The 23,970-nt window shown below is 45.7% G+C and overlaps 1 protein-coding gene across 1 annotated transcript; it reads right to left on the bottom strand.

The window, feature by feature from the left end:
• Positions 1–664: 664 nt before the first annotated feature.
• Positions 665–23,970, bottom strand: DRC9 (dynein regulatory complex subunit 9; the record flags this gene model as incomplete). The annotated part of the gene is made up of 10 exons (XM_082056141.1): positions 665–799; positions 1,283–1,384; positions 2,526–2,657; positions 4,055–4,129; positions 4,663–4,824; positions 12,076–12,157; positions 14,161–14,289; positions 15,030–15,274; positions 18,830–18,977; positions 23,939–23,970. The coding sequence occupies 10 exons, from the start codon at positions 23,968–23,970 to the stop codon at positions 665–667; spliced, it is 1,242 nt and encodes a 413-aa protein (XP_081912267.1).

Here is a 23,970-nt window from a genome sequence, read left to right as displayed (position 1 = left end):
GACGGCGGCCGGGGCGGCGGGTCCGGCCGGGGCAGCCCCGCTGTCAGCACACGGCTGTCTTTTTCCACGGCTGCTCCCCTCGGTCGGAAGGTATGCGGAGCTGTGTATGCTGCCTATGCGCTGACATTTTGCAGGACTGTGGGAATGGAAACGTGCGAGCTTTGCCTGCCCTTGTGTTTACACTGCAAGCCGTCTGCAGTTTCCCTCTGCCGACCTGGTGCTGCAGGGACGTGCCGCTGGAGCCCCGATGCGGGTGACCCGGCCCCGCTCTGAGCCACGGCAAACACCAGAGCTCTGACCACGGCCAGCGCTTGGGGGGCTGCAGAGGAGGCCCTCGGTGCACAGCATCCCATGCAGGTGAGTTATCAGGCTGCTAACGGGATCACCTCCCGCTACCTGTTGTTTTTTCCATAAAGCACTCTGGGGGATATAACGTTTCTCACGACTTTGATCCAAATCCCCTTTCTGCTGGAGAAACTGCGTCTCTTGCTGTGCAAGGGCAGCTTCAAGAGTTACTGCAGCTTTGCCTTAACTGTGTCTGTAATGAACTGTGTTCTACAGAACAGGCCCAGCTCTGTTACATGGTTTATTTTGTCCTTTCAGACAGACAGACTGCAGCGCTCTGCCCAGCAACAGCCCTGGAGCACATCTGCCGCCAGGTTTCTTATCGTGCCTTTTTCTTTGCTCCAGATTTTTCCTTCCCTTTCTCACTTGGCAGCTGTTGCTGACGCAGCTTTGCGAGGGCCTGGTATGGGCCAAGGTATCTGCGGACCATTGTACCTCTCCACCAGGACTGCACCTGAAAGAGGGAGAGAGAAAGAGAGAGAGGGGTCTTAGGGGAAATCGCTTCCCGGGGTACATGGTGCAGCTCCATGCCCAGAGCATCTCTCCTGCGCTCCCCCGCTGCGGGAGGAGCCCCTGGCCGTGCAGCAGCAGTTGGGCCGTGCTGGTTACGCTGAAGATCTCCCCATCTGGTCGGAGGGCACTGGTTGCTGGTGGCAAGGGGACAAGCAGTAGAACCGCCCTGTGACCCACCCTGGATCCCCCACGCCATGCGGCCGGTGTGACAAGCACGGCCCCACGTCACCCGAGGAGCCTGGCTGCTCCCCATCCTTTCCCTTTTCAAACCCGCGGATAGTGCTGGCTTTGTGCCTGCCCCACGAGAAAGGCACAGGCTTTGTCTGTCCTTTGCTTGTGCCACCCCACCCCAGCCAACCTTCTTGGGCCATTTTCTGCCCAAACAACGATGGAGCAGCACTGCCTCAGCTGTGCTCCCCTTTACCTTCAGAGCGCTCTTCAGCTCCAGGGCATCCCGCTCCGCTTGTCTTCTCTTAGCGTCCTTTTCTGCCCGGTCACTGATGATGGTGTTCTCGATCATCTGGCACTGCAAGGTAGCACAGGAGCGGCACAACCGCATGAAAAACACATCCCCTGAACTGCAGGGCCAGCCCTGGAGGATCACACCGCCCAGCAGCTTGGCAGGTCACCCGGACCCTGCTGCAAAGAGTCTTCTCCAGCTGCTGACTGTTCTCATCCTTGCTTTTCACGGCCTGGCTGGGGTTGCTCTGACCTGTGGGTCCCCCCTGTGCACCCAGAAGCTCTCAAGGGTAATGTGTCAGCCACCTCCTTCATTTGATCTTTCCTGAATCCAGATGGCAAATGTTGCTCATTACCACTCTCAGTCCTAAGGCACCGAGAGCTGCTGCCAAAGTGAAACCTCTCACGGGCTGGCTGTAATTAACCCTCTGATCTGCGCTCTCTGACGGCGTCTCAGGCAACAGATGGTGGTAGGAAGGGCCCGTGCTCCCCCAGGCGAGGCAGCAGATGATGTATAGACACACTGGGGACACTGAGATGACGGTGTACGGAGTGAAAAATGAGCCCACAAGCAGGGAATCGCCTCAGCCCCACCATCTCAGACCCAGGGGTGGTAAGGAATGATTACAAGTTAATTCATTCTGGTTTTAAAACACCCCTTTTTCTAGGCGCTGCCCTCTGCGCTGCGCTGCCTGCTGCACTGCTCTGTGATCAGAGCCTGCCCGTTAACCAAGAAACCAGTGTGGGACAGGAATGGTTTTACCCGGAACCAGTTCCCTTATAACAGAGCACTGTGCAGCTGTGAATGTGCGTCCGCAGGAAGGAATCAGCCGCGTTTCCCAGTCTCAGCCTGTCTTACCCCAACCTTAGAAGGAGCAAATTCATTCAGACTAAGGCAACAAACTAAGGTGAGGCATATTGACGGTGGGACGGTGGCTTTGCCCCTCACAAATGCTGTCAACAGCTCGCTGATTACTTGCTGGTATTTGAAAATGGCTGTAGGGGAAATTTCTGTCATCCTTGATGTGCAAGTAGAGAACGACTACTTGGACCCTGCCTTCCCAGGACCTGTCATCATAATCCCACCCTACACCTCTAGATTACTGATTATCTTTTTCCCCATGGTTCTGATTCCTTATCTGAAGGAGGGCAGGACACGCCGGGATGCAGTTTAGCATGGCTGAGCACTGCGATGCTGCTGCTCTCACCTCCTTGGCCAGGCTCTTCAGCTCCTCCAAGTTGTTGGCCTTCACAGCGTTCAGGGCGTGCAGTTCTTCATCTTTAGCGTCCATGTCATTTTCATACTTGTCCACCCACTGCTCCAGCTTCTCTTCCACCTTCTGCATGGGGACAGAGTGTTGCTCAGCATGGTACAAAGGGTGCACAGGGGAAAGGTTTGCAATGGTATCTGGCCCCTCTTCAGGATGGTGGTAAATTTTGCATGGTTAGTGTTTCCTCCTTGTCTAAATCTTGAAAGGATCAAAGCCCAAGGACCAGTGATAAATCACTGGTGGGTTGCAGACCCCCCACTGGGGCATCCCCATGGAAGCTGCAGCACTGGCCGGGGATGGAGAGGCTGGGTTGGGCTTTTGGAGGTGTGTGAAGAACAGAGAAGCACTGGCGGTTTTGTGCGTGGTCAATCCTGGTGTCAATGACAACCAGAAACCATTCTTTGTGTGTAGACAGAGGGAGTGGGGTTTAATAAACAGAATTTAATAATGAGAAAGCTTTTCTCCTCTGCCCGACTCCTGCTGTCTGGATTAAATTCCATGCACCAGGACTAAGGTCCCAGGGGACGGCACTTCACGCTGCTCCAGGTTGTGAACTTGGCTTTGTCTCACTCGTGAATAGGAGGGCAGGTGTTGCTGTGTCACCCAGATGACTTCCTCCCATTCACCAGTAGCTTCTCCATAGCAACAACCAGGATTGCTTGCGTGGAAAAATAATCTGAGGAAAAGCATCAATCTCATTACGGCGTCACAGCCGGACGCACAGGGAGACGGGGGACACGCTCGTCCTCTCCTCTGTGGGCCCCTGCGAAGCCACCAGCTGCTGTCTGAGTACAGAGGGGCTTTTTGCCTCTGGTAGAGGTCAAACAGGCTGCAGCTTGTACCTGGAAAGTCGCCTGTGAAGCATCAATGAGACTAAGGTTTGGGGATGGGGAGGACACTGTTTACTTGCTCATGAGATAAAGCACTCAAATTACATTTTAAAAAAATTATTATCTTCTATTAAATTCCGCACTGGCAGTGATGTTAGGTACTCTGCAGTAGTACAGGTTTTCTTTCAATCATAAGAGTTTATGTGAGATGCTTTCCTGTGTTACCCGCTGTAATGGGCGCTGCTGATGATGATGGGAAAGCCCTGAACCCCTGGATCAACAGCACAAGGACTTTAATGGTTTTTCCTGCTGAAAATGGGTACAATAATTGTGAGTTAGCAATTATCCAACCCTGATTCTTCCTTGGGTTAAGAGAAGGCAAAATCTGTGACACCTGAATAAAAAATGCCAGTCATCACATGAACTGTAATTTTAAGGAAATTCATCCTAATGTAGCAAATCCCAAATCTGGGAAAGCAGGGTTAATTAGGATTTGAAGGTTAACAGTAATTCAAACAGCAGCCCATGTAAGCCTGGTAAGTTTGATGGAGCAATGACTGGTTTTCTTTAGGCACTAATTGATGAAATAATGTTTATCGGTTGCTATCTTAAGCATTAGCAGCAAGTCACATGCACCTGGTAGCGTTGCCTGAGGAAATGTTCAATCTCCACGTGGACTCGAATCTCCTTGTCGATTTTGTTCTTCAGCTCCTGTGATCGGCGCAGACAGAAAACACGACGGACAAGGTTAGTGCAGATGTGCGCAGATGTGCACACACGTGCTGCTGAAAGCCGGGTCGGGCAGGAGCAATCTGGGGAGTCTACTGAGACGGTCCCTGCCGCTGGGCCATCCGTGAGAAAGGGACAACTAGATCAGGCCTTGATCAGTCAAAGCTTGCAAGACCAAACCAGTTTTCTAGTCCGGTTCCACTTATGGCCACATGAACAACTCTATCAGCATAATGTGCTGTGGGCAACGCTGGGAGCTCGGGCTGCTTATGTTGCTAATTGGCTTTGTAGCTACACCTTTTGGACACAGTTATGGACACATTTGTAGCCCTGCCACCCATGCTGCTGGGGTTTGCAGGACCATATGGAAAAGAGGAAGATTTCTAATCTGGATGAGTTTCAAACATTTGTGTTGGTGACTGTGGAGAACAGAAACTGCATCTGGGGAGAGAGGGAGGACTCTTCCCTTAGTAGCTGGAGATGCCCCGCAGCAGGGACCATGGGGAAGGGCTCACCTCAATTTTGTCCTCCAGTACTTTCTCTGCATTGCTGCACTTTTTCTGGGTTTGGTGGACCTGGAGGTCTGTGTTTTTCTTCGTGTAGCAGATCTCCATGTTTGTTTTGGCCTTCATTTCTCGGAGCTGGTCCTTGAGGCAGAGAATCGTATCATCTCGGTTCTGGTGGAGACAGAAGCACAAGAGCAAGCCTGGAGACTGAAGCCAGCTCACTGTTTCTTAATCTCTGCACTCCCCGATAAACTCAGAAGAGACAAGGCTGCAGGCCTCACACTTTCACTGGATGTTGTCCCATTTCATCCTGTACTTCAAATAGAAGTTTGATTTGTAACCCATATGGAAGGCAATAAACCCATCAGCAAGGAGTGATCACCTCTGGAGAGGTGGAGTGATGAACAGAGTGGGACAAGAAGCCAGGCCTTCTGCTCTCTGGCCCAGGAGTGGATTCAGTTGTGTTTATTGTAAGCATGAAAGAAGCCAAATAATTTTAACTGCTTAAAGTTAGGCTTTACTCACCTCCTGGATTAGGCTTCCACGGTGAGTGAGCATCTGTTAAGAGGAGGATAATGCCTCAGCCCCACGAAAGTCAAAGTTTGTTTTCCTGAAGTGTACTCTGTTCCTTGGGTTCATTATTTTCTAGTTATGCAGCAACTATGCAAACACAACCTTAGGAACAGGTGAAAATCTAATCTGGTCTCATTCATATGTTTAAGCAGTTCTTTCTGGAAATCTTACCAGGCAGTTGGTGCCTGCTCTGTTATAAAAGCATACACCTATACACAAGTGCCGAGGAAAAGCTGGCTCTGAGCTCCCAGCCTCTCCCATGCCATGTTCTGCATGGGTGGATTCTGTCCCCAGAGCCCCCCCATAAGCAGGAATCCTCAGCCAACCTGAGTGTGCTCAGGAAGCCAAGTGCATTTGCTTGATTTGGGATTGTTGTTCTGCTTACTCCTTTTTAATGCATTTCTATGAGTAAGAGATAAAAGTTAATTAATACGGGGTTGGAACGTGGGAGAACCACCTGCAAAATGAAAAACTCTAGGCTTTTTTTTATTAAGAGTTAAAAAGGTCATCAAAGTCTCCCGTGCAATTACGCACGATCAATCTTAACGCCTCTGGTTTGGCGCCCGACTGCTCCATTACAGCCTTTTCCTTTGCTTTCCTGCCACGCTGTGACGGGTTTGACATTCGTCAGCCAAACCTTGCAGCTGAAGATGAAATACCAAAGCATTTAAATGTTTTGAAGCCCACGCATCTCGTCTCCGAAGCGCCCTCGCATTCCGTAGCTGTCTGAACATGGAAAAATGCCAGAGGAAGCAGCCAGCTCAATAGCGCTGTGTTTAAAAGCCGATGTAGCATGACTCATTTGGAAAAGGTCTTTAAATAAGAGTTTGGAACAGTTAAAAGGAAAATCCTTCCCTCTGCACCCCTTGTCAGAGATAGTTAGGAAGAGTGAAGTATATGACCTCATTGTGAAGTATATTGACCTCATTAATGTTCACAGATATATAAAGGGTGAGTGTCAGGAGGATGGAGCCAGGCTCTTCTTGGTGACAACCAGTGATAGGACAAGGGATAATGGGTACAAACTGGAACACAAAAGGTTCCACTTAAATTTCAGAAGAAACTTCTTCTCAGTAAGGGTGACAGACACTGGACCAGGCTGCCCAGGGAGGTTGTGGAGTCTCCTTCTCTGCAGACATTCCAACCCGCCTGGACACCTTCCTGTGTAACCTCATCTGGGTGTTCCTGCTCCATGGGGGGATTGCACTGGATGAGCCTTTGAGGTGCCTTCCAACCCCTGACATTCTGTGATTCTGTGATTATATTTACAAGGCTCAAGACAATTCGGGGCCGTGGCTGATGCTGGTTTGTGGGTTTAAAAGTCATGCATTGGCATTTTTTTGAAGGTTTCCAACATCCGATACTATGTTATGGCCACATCATCCTATGAGTACGGACAGCTACAGATATGACCTGTTTGTGCCCTGCTGAGGTTTCTGGTAATGGCCTTTATTGACACGGGAGGTGACTTTGTCTTCCTGAATCGTGGTGGAGTCGCGTGTGAACTGAGGGGCTGTCAGAGACGCTGGGGAGATGCTAACGAAGAACACCCGGTTTATTTTGTGGTGCTGATGCTCCGCAAAGCCAAGCGCTGCTGCTGTCGGTGAGTTACTGCTGTCTGCAAAGGATCCGCAAACAGCCCAGGAGAGGAGGGTTCAGCCCAGGTTACACAACACTCAGAGCGGTGGGGCAGGGCATGAACACTTCAGCAAGTTACTTTCTTTTCTCATTTCATATTTCAATAAAGCAGAGGAAAAAGTGCTTTTGATTCCAGCCCCCCAGGTCTCAGCTGGGATGGGGGCCCATCTGTTCTGTTTGTTTTCTTTGTTGTAGGGCATGCTTGTGGTTTGGATTTGGTGTGTGGCGTTGTAAAACATCTCCATTAGAGGTGGGGAGTCTGGGGGCTCGGTTACACAATCCAAAGCAGACGGGAAGCGAAATGCAAAACCCCATGGGTGGTTTATAGCAACGCGTTCGCTTGGAGAGGGAAAGTAGCTGCAGGCGTGTGGCAGCTGCTGCAGCCCAGCTGGGAGACCTGGCACTGTGGAAACGGGGCACACGTGGGGCTGCAGGTTGTAAATGCAGCTGTAGATGCCCACAAACCATGGGCACCATCTGTGGAATATGGTGTTCCCTGAACTTCAGGGGCGGGCACTGGGAAAATGAGTTTATGTTTCATAGAATCATTTTGGTTGGAGGAGACCCCTAAGTTCATCGAGTCCAGCCATAACCTAACTCTGGCACTAACCCATGTGCCTAAGAGCCTCATCTATACATGTTTTAAACCCCTCCAGGGATGGTGACTCCACCATTTCCCTGTTCATTCTGGTTTATCGTAGCAAAGGTCCCATCCTGGACACCGCATGTTTTCATAGTTAATGCAGTAAACCTCTGGGCTGCTTATTTGGGATGACTTTAGCGTCAAATCTGCCACACCAAACATGCAAAATCATACCTCATGTGTCCAAAACTATCACGAAACTAGCAGAGACCAAGATCAAACCCCAGGAAATGGAGCCAATCTGCTTCACAAGCAGGTAAAGAAGCTGATTCCCTGATCTCTCTGCTCGCAGACATCAGCTCAGAGTCCCGTCTGCAGAGGAATCTGCCCCACAGATGCTGTTTGGCTACAGAAGCAGCTGCTCTTAGCTGGAGAGGGTACGCGCACTCCTGTGTTTTCATTTACCTTCATTCATCTCTCTTGCAAGCGCCACCTAGATCTCTCGGCTCTTCCACAGCGATTAGTGTTTACAGTCACTTCAAATACAGCTGGCTACAAAAACAGCAAATGGGAGTGAAATGTATGAGGAACTCCTGAGCAGTGGGATGAACCCCCGCTGCTTTCACGCCCTGTGCACATGAGCTCAGGTCTTTCCGCGGGCGGCTGCGACACCTCAGCTCGCAAAGCCTGGAGATACACTTGGATCTGTGTCCTGGTTTTGTTAAAAACAAGTTTCTCTTTCAGTGAATTTTGCCTGTCAGCTAAAGCCTTCATATTAACTGCATTTTCCTGGAGAACCAGACACACGTTTTGGTAAACCTAGCAATGGAATGCAAACTTATTGATAAGCATGGATGGACATCTCGCGAGAGGGGCAACGAGAAACCGGTGACCAAGAAACTGACCAACTGTGTATAACATTCCATTCATGTGAATACTTCATATAAAAGTGGGAGATCACGAGGATCTCGGCCCTTTTGCCTTTGCTTTTTCCCTTCTGCTTATGGCCAACATTAGGAGAGGACCTTGCTAGTCGTCCCTGTGAACTGAGGCCTAGTGACAGACTGAATCCAGCTCCGGTTGGCTGCAGAGTCCAGTCCAGGACTTTGGTTGCCAGCTCTGCAGTTGCTGAGACTTTCAAGATTGGTTTTGTATATTTTGTATTATTTTCTCTATTCTTATTAGTAGCATTAGTAAAACATTGTTAATTTTTCCAACTCTCTTCTCTCTGTCCTTCTTTCCCTCCCGATCGCCTGTGCTGAGTGGGAAGGGGGAGAGGGAGGGGCAAAAGGGGGAAGTGTGGGGGGAGAGGGGGTTAACAATACATCTGCCAGGGTTTTATTGTCACCCCGCAATCTGAACCCTCGACAGTCTGCACACCCAGGACCGTCACAAACCTTGTGCCTCCTACCCTAATCGCCCGGTGCGTTTCTCCAGTGTAAACATGCACCGGTGCGGGGGTGTATGTGCATAAAACATTCCCGAGAACACTCGAGTGATGCAGCTGGGAGAGGAGAAGGGAAGAAACGGGATGGATTTCAGTGGCGCTGCTAAAAGCGCTGCCAAGTGACACGCTGACAGCGGAAGCAAGCGGGTGACGAGAGCCCGCAGAGAACAGAAGTGATAGAACTGTTTTCATGGGTACCATGGCGCAGCATTTTGGTTTTCTGTCTGGTACGTAGCCTGCAATATTATTGCTCATTATAAAATAATACCATAATTTGGACCTACGTATGGCGTGAGTATAGCACAAAACCTACAGGACGTAAGAAGACTCTGAGTGAATAGCAATGCAGGAATTCTAACGTTTACATTTCTGAGGTTTTTGTGTTAAACTATAGAATCCTATATGATATTAACTTGTTTCAAAATCTGTGCACGCTGCTGTCACTTGCCCCGGGAAGTATTTTTATACAGGCTGGTTTGCAGGAGCGAACAGAACTGCAGCCAAACTAGAGCTATGGGAGATGCTCCTGCACAGACGGGTAAGAACAAACCAGACTCTTCATTTCAGCTCCTTTAGACACATTAGTGCTTTCCAAGAGGAAAGAAAACAAAATAAATAGGAACATCTACCATTTGATTTGTGTGCCATTATCCCGCTGAGCAGGATAATACAGCATTAATTAGCATCTCATTAAGAGCTAGCAAGGCTGAAAATACAAACATACAGGCAACACGCGTGAAGCAAAGACCGTGTTTTTCTGGTTCCATGATTAGATTTGCTCGGTTTTGTTTTCTCATCCACTAGACTGGAGACAACCTTGTAGGGCTTTGTCTGCGGGTCTTTGCATTATTATTGTTCAAAGTACTCCAAAATCAGCAAGCTGTATTTTTGTTTTTAATTAGTTGGCAAGGTGACAAATCATGCATGTGTCTGTAAAACTGCCTATGGGTAAATCCCATATGAAGTAAATAGAAATTATTCTCCCTTGGGAGACACAGTGAGACACCATTAATTTTGGCACAGGAGGAAAGCACTACTTGAAAGTAGCCTTGTCTTTGATTCATTATCAAAGCTGAAGCTATAAGGGAGCCCAGAAAATGACTTTTAAGAGGGAAACATAAAAAGAAAATCCCAGATGGGCGCAGATCCCACTTGATGAGGCCAAAAGCAATAACCTAATTAGCAGCAGGTTCTAAAAGAACGTGGAGAAGAGCTGCGCACCTTCCTGCGGCCGCAAGAGGACACGGAGCAGCGCCCAGCCGGGGTGCACGGGGCCAGGACGCTGCTGCTGGTGCCAGATGGGACGGTTCCAGCGCCCCGTACACCCATCCCATTGAACAGACCCGGGTAGGTGTCCTGTGTGCACAGACACGGGGGTTTGAGCGGCTCTGCGGGGTGGGAGCTGCCTCAGCGCGGCGTCTGGGGGAGCGGGAGAACCAGAGCCAGGAGAACCTGACTGAGAAGGGACGGTGTGCAGGAGCAAACGGACAACACGCAGTTTCTGACCCTGACAAACCATCCGGCTGATTTAGCTGCCACACAGATGTCAAGGGACTTTGGGGTTGTCTCACAGGGCCTGGAAACAGGCTCCCACACCATTCCAGTGGCAGTAAGTAGATACTGAGGTACACAGCTCCCCTTTTCAGACCTGGCTCTGATCTCAACATCCTTTAGATGTTCTGTTCGAATACTTAGGGGAAGTTCATCCTTCTTTTCTCTTTTACCTCTCACAACTGTTCTTTCTCAGTTTGTCTCCTAACTTGCTAACTTTCCCTTTCCCTTGGTGACTCCTTTCTCCTCTCTGTTATGTCTACAGTTTTTTTTCCAGTGTTCTTTTCATCTCATACTTCCCAGTGTATGTTATGCATCTCCAGGGTCTCCACTAGTAGATGAGTACTGACCTGAGTGAATTTTCCCATCTTGTACATTCCTGCTTTCTTCTCTGCTTTTCTAATATCTCCCCTGGGCTTCTGGTGTTCCATCACTTACAGGCAGCTGCATACACTACCAGCGCCAGGAGATCCTTCATGTACTTACAACCATTCTGTATTTACAATTAAACTTTCCACTGCACATGCATCCGGGCTGCCAACACAAAACCTTCACCTTCTATAAACTGCACTTCACCAGTACGTCAGTGCCTTAACATTCCTCTTTGTAACCAAGTATATCCTGGCTTGATTACTGTCCATGTTTTTGTTCGAAGACAAAATTCAGGGATATTGATTCTTTCCTCAGATGCCCTTGCTCCCCTTGTACTCAGTACTGAACCAAGTGTCAGATTCTTGTTCTTCCTTCCACTCCTTGTACAGCTCTGAACCTCCTCCCTTTGCTTGTTTTCTATCACACGCTCCTGCCCCAGCAGGGCCAGGCTGCGTTTCCACGTTTCTGCACAGAACTGTACATGCTTTTGCTTTCGAGCACAGCTCGGCATCAGGTCTGAGCTGTCTGGTGAACACGGTGACCAGCGATGTGCTGCATTCAATCGATCTGCACTTGTGCAGCAAGTCTGACACGTCCAGAATGCCCCAGATTCCCTGTGCACACACACACCCCATTTGTGTGTTGCAGACAGAAGCGCTGAAGCTTTCCGGAAAGATCAGGTTGACAGTGTATGTGCACTAAGATTGATCTGCCCTTGTATAGAACTCCCATGTTTGGGATTTTCTAATATCTGGAAGCCTAGAAAAATAAATTAAAATAATGACATTTTCCCCAGACAAAATCGTAGGTAGAAACACGACATGTCCCTATGCCGGCTTTATTTCTTTCTCACTCCCTCATCGTCACGTTTTCTTCTGTGCCAGGTCTCACATCTGCATGAGTTAAGTATGAGTTAAGAACAGCAGAACCTTAGCTACTGCTCTCTGCAGATAACCTCCTTACTGATTGCAGAGACCTGTGCTTTGCCACTCCCAGCAGTGGTTTTGGGGTATTCTAATTTGACAATGCTCTCTCATTAACATGAGTATTCGAGCTCCCATTTGAAAACCATTGGGCACTGCTCTTAAAGTCATTAGCAGGCATACTCTGAATACAAATCTTTATTGCAATTATTCTTCTTCTGTATTCCTGAGTGATGGATCATTCTATATGCCACATGTCCTCTTATCCAAGTGCTAGAGGTGACCTCGCTAACAGGCTTCCCCCCAGCATGATGCCCATTGTTAACTGATCTCACCTGAAGTTCTGTTTCAGTTTCTTTCTTGACATCTTGCAGCTGTTTCTCAAGTGCCTTTATCTCTCTCCTTAGTTCCTCGTCCCTGAAAAAAATACTTGAGTGTATCAGAAAACGCACGAGCTGTTTACGTAGAAAGGGAATGTCCCATCGAGGCAGCACCTTAGCTGAGCACTGCCCCACTTATCCTGCTCGCTCAATGAGTTTTAACAGCTGAACTAAAAGAGTGCACACAAAAGCTTGGGCTGCCTCTTCAGAATAGCACAAGACAAGCCCCTTTCCATGGCTGAGTAGCAAAAAAGGCATAAATCTCTTCACTCTGAGCTTCAGGGAGGCAGCACATCTGCAAGTCAAGGACAGAGACTCCTCACCAAAGCTGGTTTAGTTGGTAAGTAAATCCTGAAAGAAGAGGTGCAGGGACTGAGCAAGGGGGTCGGGAATGAAGGGAGAATGAGCCAAAAACCAGGGGATGCTCGAGTTGAAAGCCTGGAGTGGACTTGAGCATGATGTGATTGTTACCGCAGAAAGAAGCCTATCGATGAGTGACAGTTTCTGCATGTCAGGCAAAAATCTCCCTGTTTCTGTGAGAAATGTGCCTCATCAGCAGATAGTCCCAAATTGTGCAAGTTTCATTATATGTATGGAATGTGGGGGTTTTTTCATATCAGGCTTAAAATCTTTCAAAAAACACTGCTTCAGATTCTGGGATCCATGAAAGGATATGAGTGAAGACCAAAAGCTACAGAGTTGTTTACCTGTTTAAAACAAAGCAGATGCAGTAACATTCTAGGTCTTATTTCAAGTGGAGTACTTTTCTAGGCTTGATTTAAAGGCAGTAAATACACAAGTTGGCACCTGAGACTTTGTACCCTATCCCAGCCTTACAGCCAAACATGCATTTCATGTTCAGAGCCCTTAGCTGGGTGACTGTGATAAACAAAAGCTCCTGATGTGGTGTTCCAGCCTTACTGCAGACTTTTAGACTAATATGCTGACACAAACCCAGACAAATATATATTATACTGATTATACTAATACATCATACTAATGTATACTAGAACAGACAACACAGCGGTTAGATGTGGTTGACAGAATGGAATAAAAAGGATTATGGCCTTTTGGATTATGACTTGTCTGCTCCTTTCCATGTTCCCAGTATTAGTTACTCTACAAGCAATTGCTGCTTTCATTTTTACTTTCCCTTCTGTGGATAAACATTAAATCCCGTGGTTTTAGACAGTGGAAGAGTTGTGTTTTGTTCTTGAAATCTCACATTTCACTGGAAGCAAAGCCCTGAGCCACCACCGCAGTTGTTTCATGACTTATTGCAGCTTTGCTGTCTGCCCTAAATGATGGGCCTGAGCTGCCACACAGAACAAGTAGCTTTAAAATGGTCAAATACTCCTCTGATGACCGCTGTTCTCTCTGGCATGCTCGGGATTGAACCAGGGCTTCCCATGCTAAAAACATCTCCAAACCTCTGGTGTGCAGAAGTTTGAGCTAAGGAATCACCAGTGTGATTTGAGATTAGAGCAAATCCGTTCCCTGTGTGATTTGGGACAGAAGAGGACCCGTAGTGCAGCGGCTGGTGGCTTAACCTTAAATAAGGCAACTGCTTCCATCACCATTTGTTCTACCCCTCGCATATGAGCTGTGGCTCAGAGCAGATTCTCCTGGGCATCACTTCACCTGAAAACCATATGTTGCTTGCCTTGGTTTGAATGGATTCCCTGCTGCTCTGCCTTTCACTCGGGATGAGAGTTAAAGATCTGGGAGCTCCTACATCACATTATGTTTTAACTGATATGGGGCAGCATTTGCATTAATACAGACACTGGTGTCCACTGTGGTCAAAGCTCAGATCAGTATCAGAACCATCAATTATTTCTTTCCAAGGGGGAAAGAAGTGGAGTTGGTAAAGCAGACAGAATAATCAGTTGAAGAAGCAGAATCCTTTCTGTATTTTGGCTTGTTGTTTGGTTGTTATTGCTTTGTTTGTTTGTTTGTTGCTGCTTTTAGCATGTATGGAGGGGGAATGAGCTTTGGCTTTGAGCAGTCAAGCAGGAAGGTACTGAACACAACACTGACCTGATGAGGACATCATGAAACTTGCTCTTTTTTGCCTTCTCTCTCTCATTAGCTTCTGTTAGGCTATTAAATGTTCCTGATTCCTGCATCTTTTTCATAGTGGCTGTAATTACATCACTTGCGTACTGCCTGCAGGAAGAAAATGAACTCAACAGTAATTTATAGGTGCTGGTACTACAGTGTCTGGCACCTTTATCTATTATTGCTGACAGCTAAAAAGGTAAGGAAATATAAAATCCCATTTCTGTTCTTATGTCCTGTCAAACCCAAGAGTGCTTCTCTCATGGTGTCTCCTTCTTGTACGTCTGGAGAACTCTGTATGAGGAATTGGTTGAAGTTTATAATTTAAAAATGCTGCCCTGAATGCTGCTCTATGAAACAGCAAAGAGGCACAAATGAACCCAGACGGAGCTGCCATCAGGAGGACAGCTGCTGGCCTGCAGCTGGATGGACCTTGGAAAACAAGACCTGAATATCCAGATGTGTGTCTGTGATGGAACATCTGGGTGCCAAAATATCCCAGTACAGCCCTAAGCTGATTTTAACATACACATGGCCTTGCCTAGTTTATTTAATTCCACGGTGCATTTGGTATCTATATTTTAGTTGTATTTTCCTCATTTGTGTTAGGATCTTCTTTAAGCCCTTTATTGAAAAATACTAAAGGACAAAGCCAGGACGCAGAAAAACGCATAGTGAATGCTCAGCTGAGACCCCACTGCTCTCCTTAGAGATGCTCCTCCCACACCAAGGCTGAGCTACACAGCAGCGGGAGAGTGGGAAGCTTGTATTTCTGCTTTCAAGAGATAGACTGAGAACTTTGCAGCTCTGAGCATCCCCCACAGCCATCATGTCTGTGCTTCACTCACCTGTCAGCCTGAATTTTTGTGAGATTCTCTACAGACAGTGCGCTGTGTTTCACGGCCCTCCTGGAAACATGACGGGCACTTTTCAGATCTTCAGTTTTCCCCAGCTGCTGCTTGTGTTCGCTGCTTTTCAGAGCTGTGGAGGTGACTGTTTCCCTGCTCCCTTGCCCGGCTGACATAAGCTCTTGGGAGTTCATGTCTGGCTCCTTCTGGGTCTCTATGTTTTCTGTCAATTCCTGGCTGCCAGTCTAAAAGGGAATAAGAGAGACCTGCTTGTACATTGGGCAGTAGAAATAAACCCTCTGCAACATTATGGGAAAGGAAGAAAAATAATAAACTAGAATGAACTAAGAGCAATTAATAGTGCATATTACATTCTGCAGAGAGTAGAAGAGCAGAAACGTTTCTCCTGGTTAGCTTTGAGCGCACAATGTAGGCTTATTAAAGCTTATGGAATCAGAAGCCCTGAGATGACGGGACTAGAAAAGGCCTCAAAAGATGAATTCATCTGCCCCAAGAGATGATGGCTCAACCTGTGTCATTCCTGGTATGTTCCTAATGCCCTCCAGCAATGGAGACCACGCACCCTCCTGCCGGCACAGCTTTACCATTAAAAAAGCTGCAGTTGAGCCCCTGGCTTCTTGTCCTGTTCTCCATAGGCACAGAGAACAAATCATTCCTTCCTTCTTTGCAGCAGCTTTTATGTACTGGAAGACTGTTTCCCCTCCGCCTTCTCTCCATCTTAGCCATTTCTCTGTGACCATGACCTTTCCAATATCATTATTGGAATATTATATAAGATAGTATGTATTATATTATATTATATTATATTATATTATATTATATTATATTATATTATATTATATTATATTATATTATATTATATTATATTATATTATATTATATTATATTATATTATATTATATTATATTATATTATATTATATTAATTCTATTGCGTTACATTATATTAGATTAGATTAATTCTATTACATTACATTATATTACATTATATTACATTATATATTGTTATATATAAAATATGCAATAGTATTGTTATAACAAGAGCTGAGATGTGCGGAACTGAAAGTGGTAGACATCAGCTATCTGCTTAGCTGTTTTGTGAGAGAATTAAGGCAGAGGAGGTATAACATTAATTCAGACAAGAAATTCAAAATATTGGCAGCTCTCTTCTACATAGAAAGGTATCTTGTGGCCGTGTACAATTTTATTAAAAAGAAAAAGGCCCAGAAAAGCAAAAGCACACTATATAATCGGTTGAGGACTTCTAGGAATTTCTCTGCTTTATGTGCGGTGAGTGGAAATGCAGATGTATACACTGGGACATGAAAAGAGAACATTTTCTTGCCCACCTACTGGCGTCTCTGTGGCTGAACACAATGGCAGCCCTGCTGAAGCCAGGAAAGTCACTGCCGGCCCCATCCCAGTGCTGCCCACCCTGCCTGCCTGGGGAACCGGATTAGAGAGCTCACTGAGCTGAAACAAGCAAAAAGCGGGGGGAAAGCGTTTTTTTTAGCAACACCCATTCTGAGTCCAGATCCCTCCACAACCACACACACGTTTGTGCCAACACAGCACAGAGGGCAGGGTAAAACAAGCGCTGAGGGCAGCAGCTGTGGATGCCAGTCGTGTTTCCAGCTCATCCTGCGCGGTTCCCTGGGTGGTGCGCGGGGCTGCGTCCTCCTCAGAGCCTTGTACATCTCCAGATGGGATCAATCGGCCTCTGGCAGTGCCTGACTCGCCCTACAGGAGTCTAGGGGACTACGTGATTAATTTTTGGACAGTTAAATTTACATTAAATGAGTCCCACGCGAAGTATTCACAGGCCAATGAAAATTACGTAGTTAATTAGAAAAAAAGAAAAGGGTTTAAATAGTTTGCTGGTGATGGCTGTACTTCAGAAAGAACTAATTTTGGCAAATATCATGTAGATTTTATGAATGTTCTGATAGATGTTTTTTAATGTCTGGGAAAGTTCAAGACAAGCTATAACTGGGTTGTCTGTAAACAGCAGGGACTTAGGCACTAATAATTACCAAATAACTATGTAAGAGCAAGGAGTTTGTAAACTGCATGCATTACCATCTGCGTAGTCTCCTCACTGTTTATATTTTGCTAATCTTTTGCCCAAAATTCAGCAGATAGAAAGGCTGCCTTCCTCATGAAGCAATGTACTGGAGTCCCTGATGTGGAAAATCAATGAGGCGCTGGCCAACACGGTGATTAATCCTCTCAAAATGTCATCAACTGAAATTTAGATGTCGGTCTTTGAAAATGTCATTGATTTGTTTGACTGATCGAGCTCCAGAGTGCTTTACAAGTACAGGTCTTCTACAAATACAATGATACCAGACAAATGTAAACTGATAAACGGGGAGTAGCAGGAAATTACAGAGCACCCAAGTCAGCATGTAGCTCCCCTAAGTCGTTTTCTTGTTTCTAAATTGTTTCTTTCCTGATTTGTTGTGGCATCTTTAGGAACACAAGCAGGGTTTCTAGTCTGTGAGAAAATTGTGTTTTAAGATGTGACTTGGTAAAAATGAGCATCTGTGATTCGAAGAGAAAAGCTAATGTGTTTTCTCTATAATTCAAATGTACCTTTAGTAGGTCTGTCAGCCTGAGCCTGTGTGTCTGAAGGACAGCTCCTGCTGTCCTAGAGATGTGCTTTTTCTCTGCGGTGTTGCTGGCACGTAAAGGGTTTTCCACCCAGCCCTGAGAGAGAGAAGCATCTTCTGGCATCAGGTGAGGTGGGCTCACAGGCTCTTCTAAGGGCAGGAGTGCCCTCTATTGCACAGTCCGAGCATCGTTCAGGCCCTGAAACGGGCTGTGTCACCAGCTTCTGCTGCTTTGCAATGGATTCTTTTTAAAAGGTAATATGGAAACACGTAGAAAACAAATTAATTTACCTTCCTCTTGCATTCTTAAGTGGTACATTAGACAGTGAACAGCATTAGGTCTGAAAACTCGGATTTCAGGTTTTATTTCCATCCTGGTCACACACTTTTTTCCTTTTTGAGCTCCTCTTTGAGTTTCAAACCTGCTTAAACTGGAAATAGCCTGATGTGTCACTTAGAGTATATGACAAACAGACCTCAGAACCATTTACTCCTCAGGATGGTCCCATCGTGTTTCCTGTGTCTCTGAGATAACAGAAATATCCCACCACCTTCCTCCACAGCAACAAACCTTTGACTTAGCATTAGGGCTTCTTCTCTATTCATATCTCTGCCCAAACCCTCTTAGTTAAGATGCCTGTTAGAAATCAGCTAATTAATAATGCTCATCGAGAATGGATAGTTACTGATATATTTTGAAGTGGAATCTTTCTCAATTCATTGCCTGTGGGGACTAAAGGAACTTTAGCCTGGACTTGGAGAGGGACAGAATTATCCTGGTTTTGAGTACTAGCAAATATCCCATTCATTTGTGTTTTGAAAATAGCTGTGTATCTACATAAGAACCTACATATGTTTTACTTCCTTTTCCCTAATCCTTTGCTTGTTGTCTGACCACCAAAATGTTAAAATTATAAGCCCAGGAACCTCATCTTGGGTCAGTAGGGTCCTTTGTACAAAGTCTTGACAAAGGCTTCTCAGTGATGCTGCAGTATAGATATTAAAATGGGTCGTCCATCTATTGTGTTTCTTCATCCAAGGGTCATGGAGCACTTAGAAAAAATATCTGAGTTGATTTTTTAAAAAATACTGGTAGAAGACAGAAAACAAAGACAAGGGAAAAAATAATAGATCTGTTATTTTAAGCAGGGAGGATAGAGACACATACATGGCTGAGTTCTGTCTTGCCCTCGTATGAAACCGGCATGGTATGTTCAAGAATGGCGAGCTGTTCGACACAGTTCTCCAGCACAGCGGTGAACAGCAGAGCTTCCAGACGAGGGAATTTCTCCATTTCTTTAGCCTCTCTGTTCTTGCTAAGAGGAACAAAGACAAAAGACACCAATGAGAAAGACGCTATGGTGTTAGTGACGTTAGTAACAGTAGTTTAAACTAGTAGACCTGAAATAGCCCCATTTGCAGCCTTTCATATACTTCCCGAGCTTTGTTTATAGCTTTTCATACACTGTTTATAAGAGGAGCCGTGCTCTGTTAATGGCTGCGTTCAAGGACAGCGAGAATGTTTAGCTTTTACAAAACAAAGTAGGTTCATGGTCCCTCCATCAGGAGATGTGGGTGGACAGGCTGAGAAGGGAACGGATACAGGAGGCACAAACCGGGTGAGGTGGCCTCACCATCCAGGTCAAGCAGGAGCAGAACTTTGTTCTTTGGCAAACAACTGAAGTTCCTTTTTAAAGGAAAAAAAAATAATCCACGTGTTATAAAATCTCAGATGGTGAACCTTGGTGCTCTAATCATTCCTCCTTATTACTGTGTAGCTTTAACATTTTTATGAGCCCGATCCCCTCAGCAGGAACCATTACCACCCTAACGTGTTGAAAGTCAAAAAAGAACCAGTATGTGGACTAGGTAAACTATCTTTAACATTCTGTGTTGCTTTATTTTAAATTGCATTTCAAATATGAAACTGCTCTGATGTACACTTAAGCATCCCTTTGCCTTGCTTACAGATGGAATATTGTGAAAGCGCATCTAGGGAATGGTGGAAATTCACTATAAACTCAAGTGAAATTGGTCCATTTAGAAAAATGCATAAGAAAACACCTGCTAAATAATGGAGAAATTCTCTGAGATTTTTAATGCTTTGCTAAGCCATTAGACAATCCCTCCAAACCCGATACACACAAAACAGATATTTCTTGTATAACACCTGGCACAACTGGAGTCTGAGATGACCAAGATCCTGAATGTCATGGCAATGGAAGCACCAGCATCCACTCACATCATCTTCATTTGGCTGCTATACCTACCACTGGATTTGTGCCACCTGTAAAGCCCTTGAATAAACATACTCTGCGTCTGCAGAATAGTACAGTGCAATATGTAAGCATGCCAAGGAAATACATCACACAATGCCTGTTAGTGTGATTAACAGGATAAGGCATGGCCACATTCTACGAAAATTAAAGAGGTTTAGATGCAGTTATGCTCTGGATCACTGGAAATCAGTGATTTTTCATAAGCAACTTTACAAGTGTTTAAAAAAATACATACTATGATCTCTCTGAAACTGTTACCATTTGTCCTTGTCTTTTTTTTTTTTGTTTTGTCATTTTTTTTGTTTGTTTTTTTGTTGAAGAAAATACAGTAATTTACAGTTGGAACATGACATTAATTTCACTTGGGCAGAAAAAAAATGGGTCACTTTTCAGCGCAGGTTTATTAGATGTCTGTTAGTAGAGAATAGGTAAAACAAGCAAAAAATAACTTAGATTTTATGTGTTTGTTTCTTGATGTCCCTGTCTCTTGCAGTAAGTTGTTCGGTGCAACGTGTATTGAAATGTACCATCCTTCCTAACAGGACACGGTTCTCCTTGTGCATAAGACAATGGCCAGAAAGGCTGGTGTGCGAGTGACAATCTTCTTTGTGCCAGCTATATGTGTGGTCAGTGAGACTGGAATATTGCTCTTTTCAGCCTCGACCCTTTTCTGATTAACTGAATAATATCTCAGAATGTAACACTACCAGGTGCACAGTCTTGCGTTAAAGATTTTTCACAAGGATTTCTGCTATGAGGTTGGGAGCACAGGGTAGAAGAGAAGGTTCGGGGTGGCATAGCACCAATGTTATAAACCATGAATAATGCAAAGTGCTGTGATATAGCAGGATTGGTATTTTCAGCAGATCTAAAGAAGTATTAGTGGCGCTGCATGAGGCATCAGTGAACCTCAGATGAAACATGGTCCGTGTTTATAGTGGTTTATGCTAAAAAACATGCGCAGGTACAGAAGACGACTAGTAGGGTGATCATGGGAATAGAAATTCTGTTTTACAAGAGGGTAGAAGAATTAAGTACTGTAATTACTCTCTGTAAAAGCATATGAAGAGTAGACACCAGGGAGAGACAGAGCTATTCAAGTTAAAGGATAATACCGGACCAGGGTCAAATGAGTGTAATTTCCCCTAAGGCACACAGTTCTGATAAGGTTTCTAACTTCTGGATGAAGACATGGAACAGCCTTTCAGACAAGAAAATGGCAGAGGCACCCTAAATTATTTCAAGAAGTAGCTTGCTTAAATCACAGCAGGAAAAGATAACAGCAAAGGAGTGATTCTGAATATTATTGATATGTTTACTACCTTTCTTGTACTATTTATACTGACTTACCTAATTAATCCCACCATTCAGGGCTTTTGATGGTCACCTATGACTAAGATGGAACTGATTTCCTCTCTTTGCTTCTGAGATTTTTTCTCCCCTTCCACTTAATTATATAAAAAAATGCTACAGCTTGAGGTAGGAATCTGATTATACAATTAACAAATAACTAATGATCTGTATAATAAACTAAAAGCAGCACTTTTCATTTCTTTTCAAACTTGGAATCAATTATAGAAGGGGAGATGCGCAAATAAAGTATTTTTACATAGAGAAAGCCAGATAATGTCTCTTTACAGTCAACAGGCAGTAATAAAATGTTTTACTCATTTTTATGTTTTTAAGAAATCTATGATCCATATTTTGAGTCTAAACAACAGGAAAATAATGTCTTACACATGGAGTCCTAATGCTAAAAATATGGTGAAAAAGGATTTGCTGTGAGAGCTGTGACAGGTGATTACAACAGCATTCTTGAAAGAAGAAATAACACTTGCAGCTCTCATAGGAAAAAGTGACTTATTTGGAAACAAAGGAGGATGCAATAGCTTTTCCTCTATCCCACCAGAAGTTTCTGTCCGGGAGAGAATTAACTCAAGATATTAATGTGCATTAGGAAATCTCACAGCTGGAATGTCTCTCTAAAGCCTGCTGGTTTGCTCCTCCTATATATCTCCTCTTATAACTGCATACTTGCTCAGCAGATGAATGTGCCGAGCCCATACGCTCTGGCTTTACGTTGACTTGGCACTGAGAAGTAATCCGCTGTCTGGGGCATTAAGAAACACTATGAATAGTGAGCTGCTCTCTCTGGATTTTGGTGTTAACACAGTGCCCAGAGACCATCCTGATCCAGCCACCGGCACCGACCTTAATCACTGCGCTCTGCTGAGCTCCTTCATCAAACACTGTTAATAAAAGAACGGAGGTATGTGAAGGATTCAGCTTCCCCCAAGAGTTTTGGTTGACATTCTTTCCCTGCTGATCTAAAGGGAAAGAAAAACATATAAAGAAATAATTTTTAAAACAACTGTATCAAAGGTCTGGCCCCCTGTTCCTTGGGGGATTGCAACGGCCTCTGCTGTGTGAGAGTCCGGGATGCACATTTCTCCCATCCTGCTGCCTGATGAACTAAAATAGCTTCAAAGGCAGCATGATTTGCAGCACTCCTTTTAGTCAATTAAGGAGATACTGATGAATTCCAGTGAGAAAATTCGAAGCTGAGAATGTCCCATCTCCTTTAGCTCTGTTTGGCAAATGACTGGCAAAGAGAGATTCTGAATATCCACAGTGGCAGTGGCTGGGCCATAAATCAGAACTACCTTAGTTTTTACCAAAAAAATGTCTCTTGGGCAAGGAAAATAGTTGTGGCCTTACAAAACTCTGCCTACCACTACAAATAAGGTGCTCATTTAAAAAGAAAGTAAACAAAATAGAACACACACTGGAAAAGCTGAAGTAACCTTGGTTTTGGCTTAGAGATGCAGTTTAGGTTTGATCCTGACTGTAGAGAAACACTTTCTGCTCCTGCTCTCTGAGGCCGTACTGATGAGAACCAAGTGCAGGAGTGAAAGACACGGGACTTTCAGCCACATGTCCCATATGGGACTAAATCTGCATGGGACAGGAAAAGAGAAGATTGAGGGAGCATTTTTTTGGCTGTGGCATTTCTGCTGCTGTGAAACGCTGTGGTTTGTCAGCTTATTCTGCTCAAAGCAGGGATTGTGTCCTTTCTCTGACCAGAGATGTTCCTACCACACCCTGGATACTTTTGACTGGGTAATTACTGAGCGTTACTTTGCTTTCTGCCTCTTCCTTAAAAGCAGAGGTCAACAGAATCATTTGGAGATTTCATCATATCCCATCCCTTCTCTGTTCATACTTCCTAATAATTTCATCTAAGAAAAACCTCTTGCTTATTGAGTGCTTCTGCCCTGGCCTAGCACTTAATTCTCCTCCTGGATTGGGATCTGATTTCTCAGTTCAGGTTGAAGCTCTGCAAGCCCAGCTGGTGACAAGGTGACAGTAGATTTCATTCCCAAGATCCGTTTGTTCACAAAAGCACTCTGGGCAAATGTCCAGATGCAGCTGAAGATGCTTAGGAACGTAGTTACAGGGAAAGTCAGGATGGCCAGGGCATATTTGATATTGGAGTAAGTTCCTAAATCACTTAAAGGGCTCTGAAAATGCAGCCGAATTTCTGGTCTTGTGAGGGAAGCGACAGAAGTTGGGAATGAATGATCCCGACTGGGGAAACTGGTAAGAACACACACCTGTTCTTATTTAGAAAAACACAGGAACATGACACTTCATTACAAGGACTTGAGCATAGTCATCGAGGTGGCATCAGGAGTGAAATAAATGTTGATTCCCTAATTCCATGTGAGAAAGGGGGAAAACAGGTAGGGCCCCAGAGGCCCGGCCACCCCAGACGCGCCGTCGCTGCCCTTCACCCCCGGCTGCCCACTCGTCGGGCTCCTCGGCTCGTTCTACCGCCGCAGCCGGTTCTCGCCGCCGGGCTGCGGCCCCTCTCGCCCTGCCAGGCCTTCCCTCACCCTCCGCGCCGGGATTCATCCCCCTGCTCCCGGTACCGGGCCCGGCACCCCCTGCCCGCCCGGTGCTCGGCCCGGCGCGGCCCCGGCCCGCTCGGCGCTCACCGGGACGCGGCGGCCGTGGCGTCTGTCTCCAT

Source organism: Streptopelia decaocto (assembly GCF_964273445.1).
Source record: "Streptopelia decaocto genome assembly, chromosome: 6".
Lineage (NCBI taxonomy): Eukaryota > Metazoa > Chordata > Aves > Columbiformes > Columbidae > Streptopelia > Streptopelia decaocto.
Note: the sequence above shows the minus strand (reverse complement) of the source record. Positions and strands in the feature narration are given on the sequence as shown.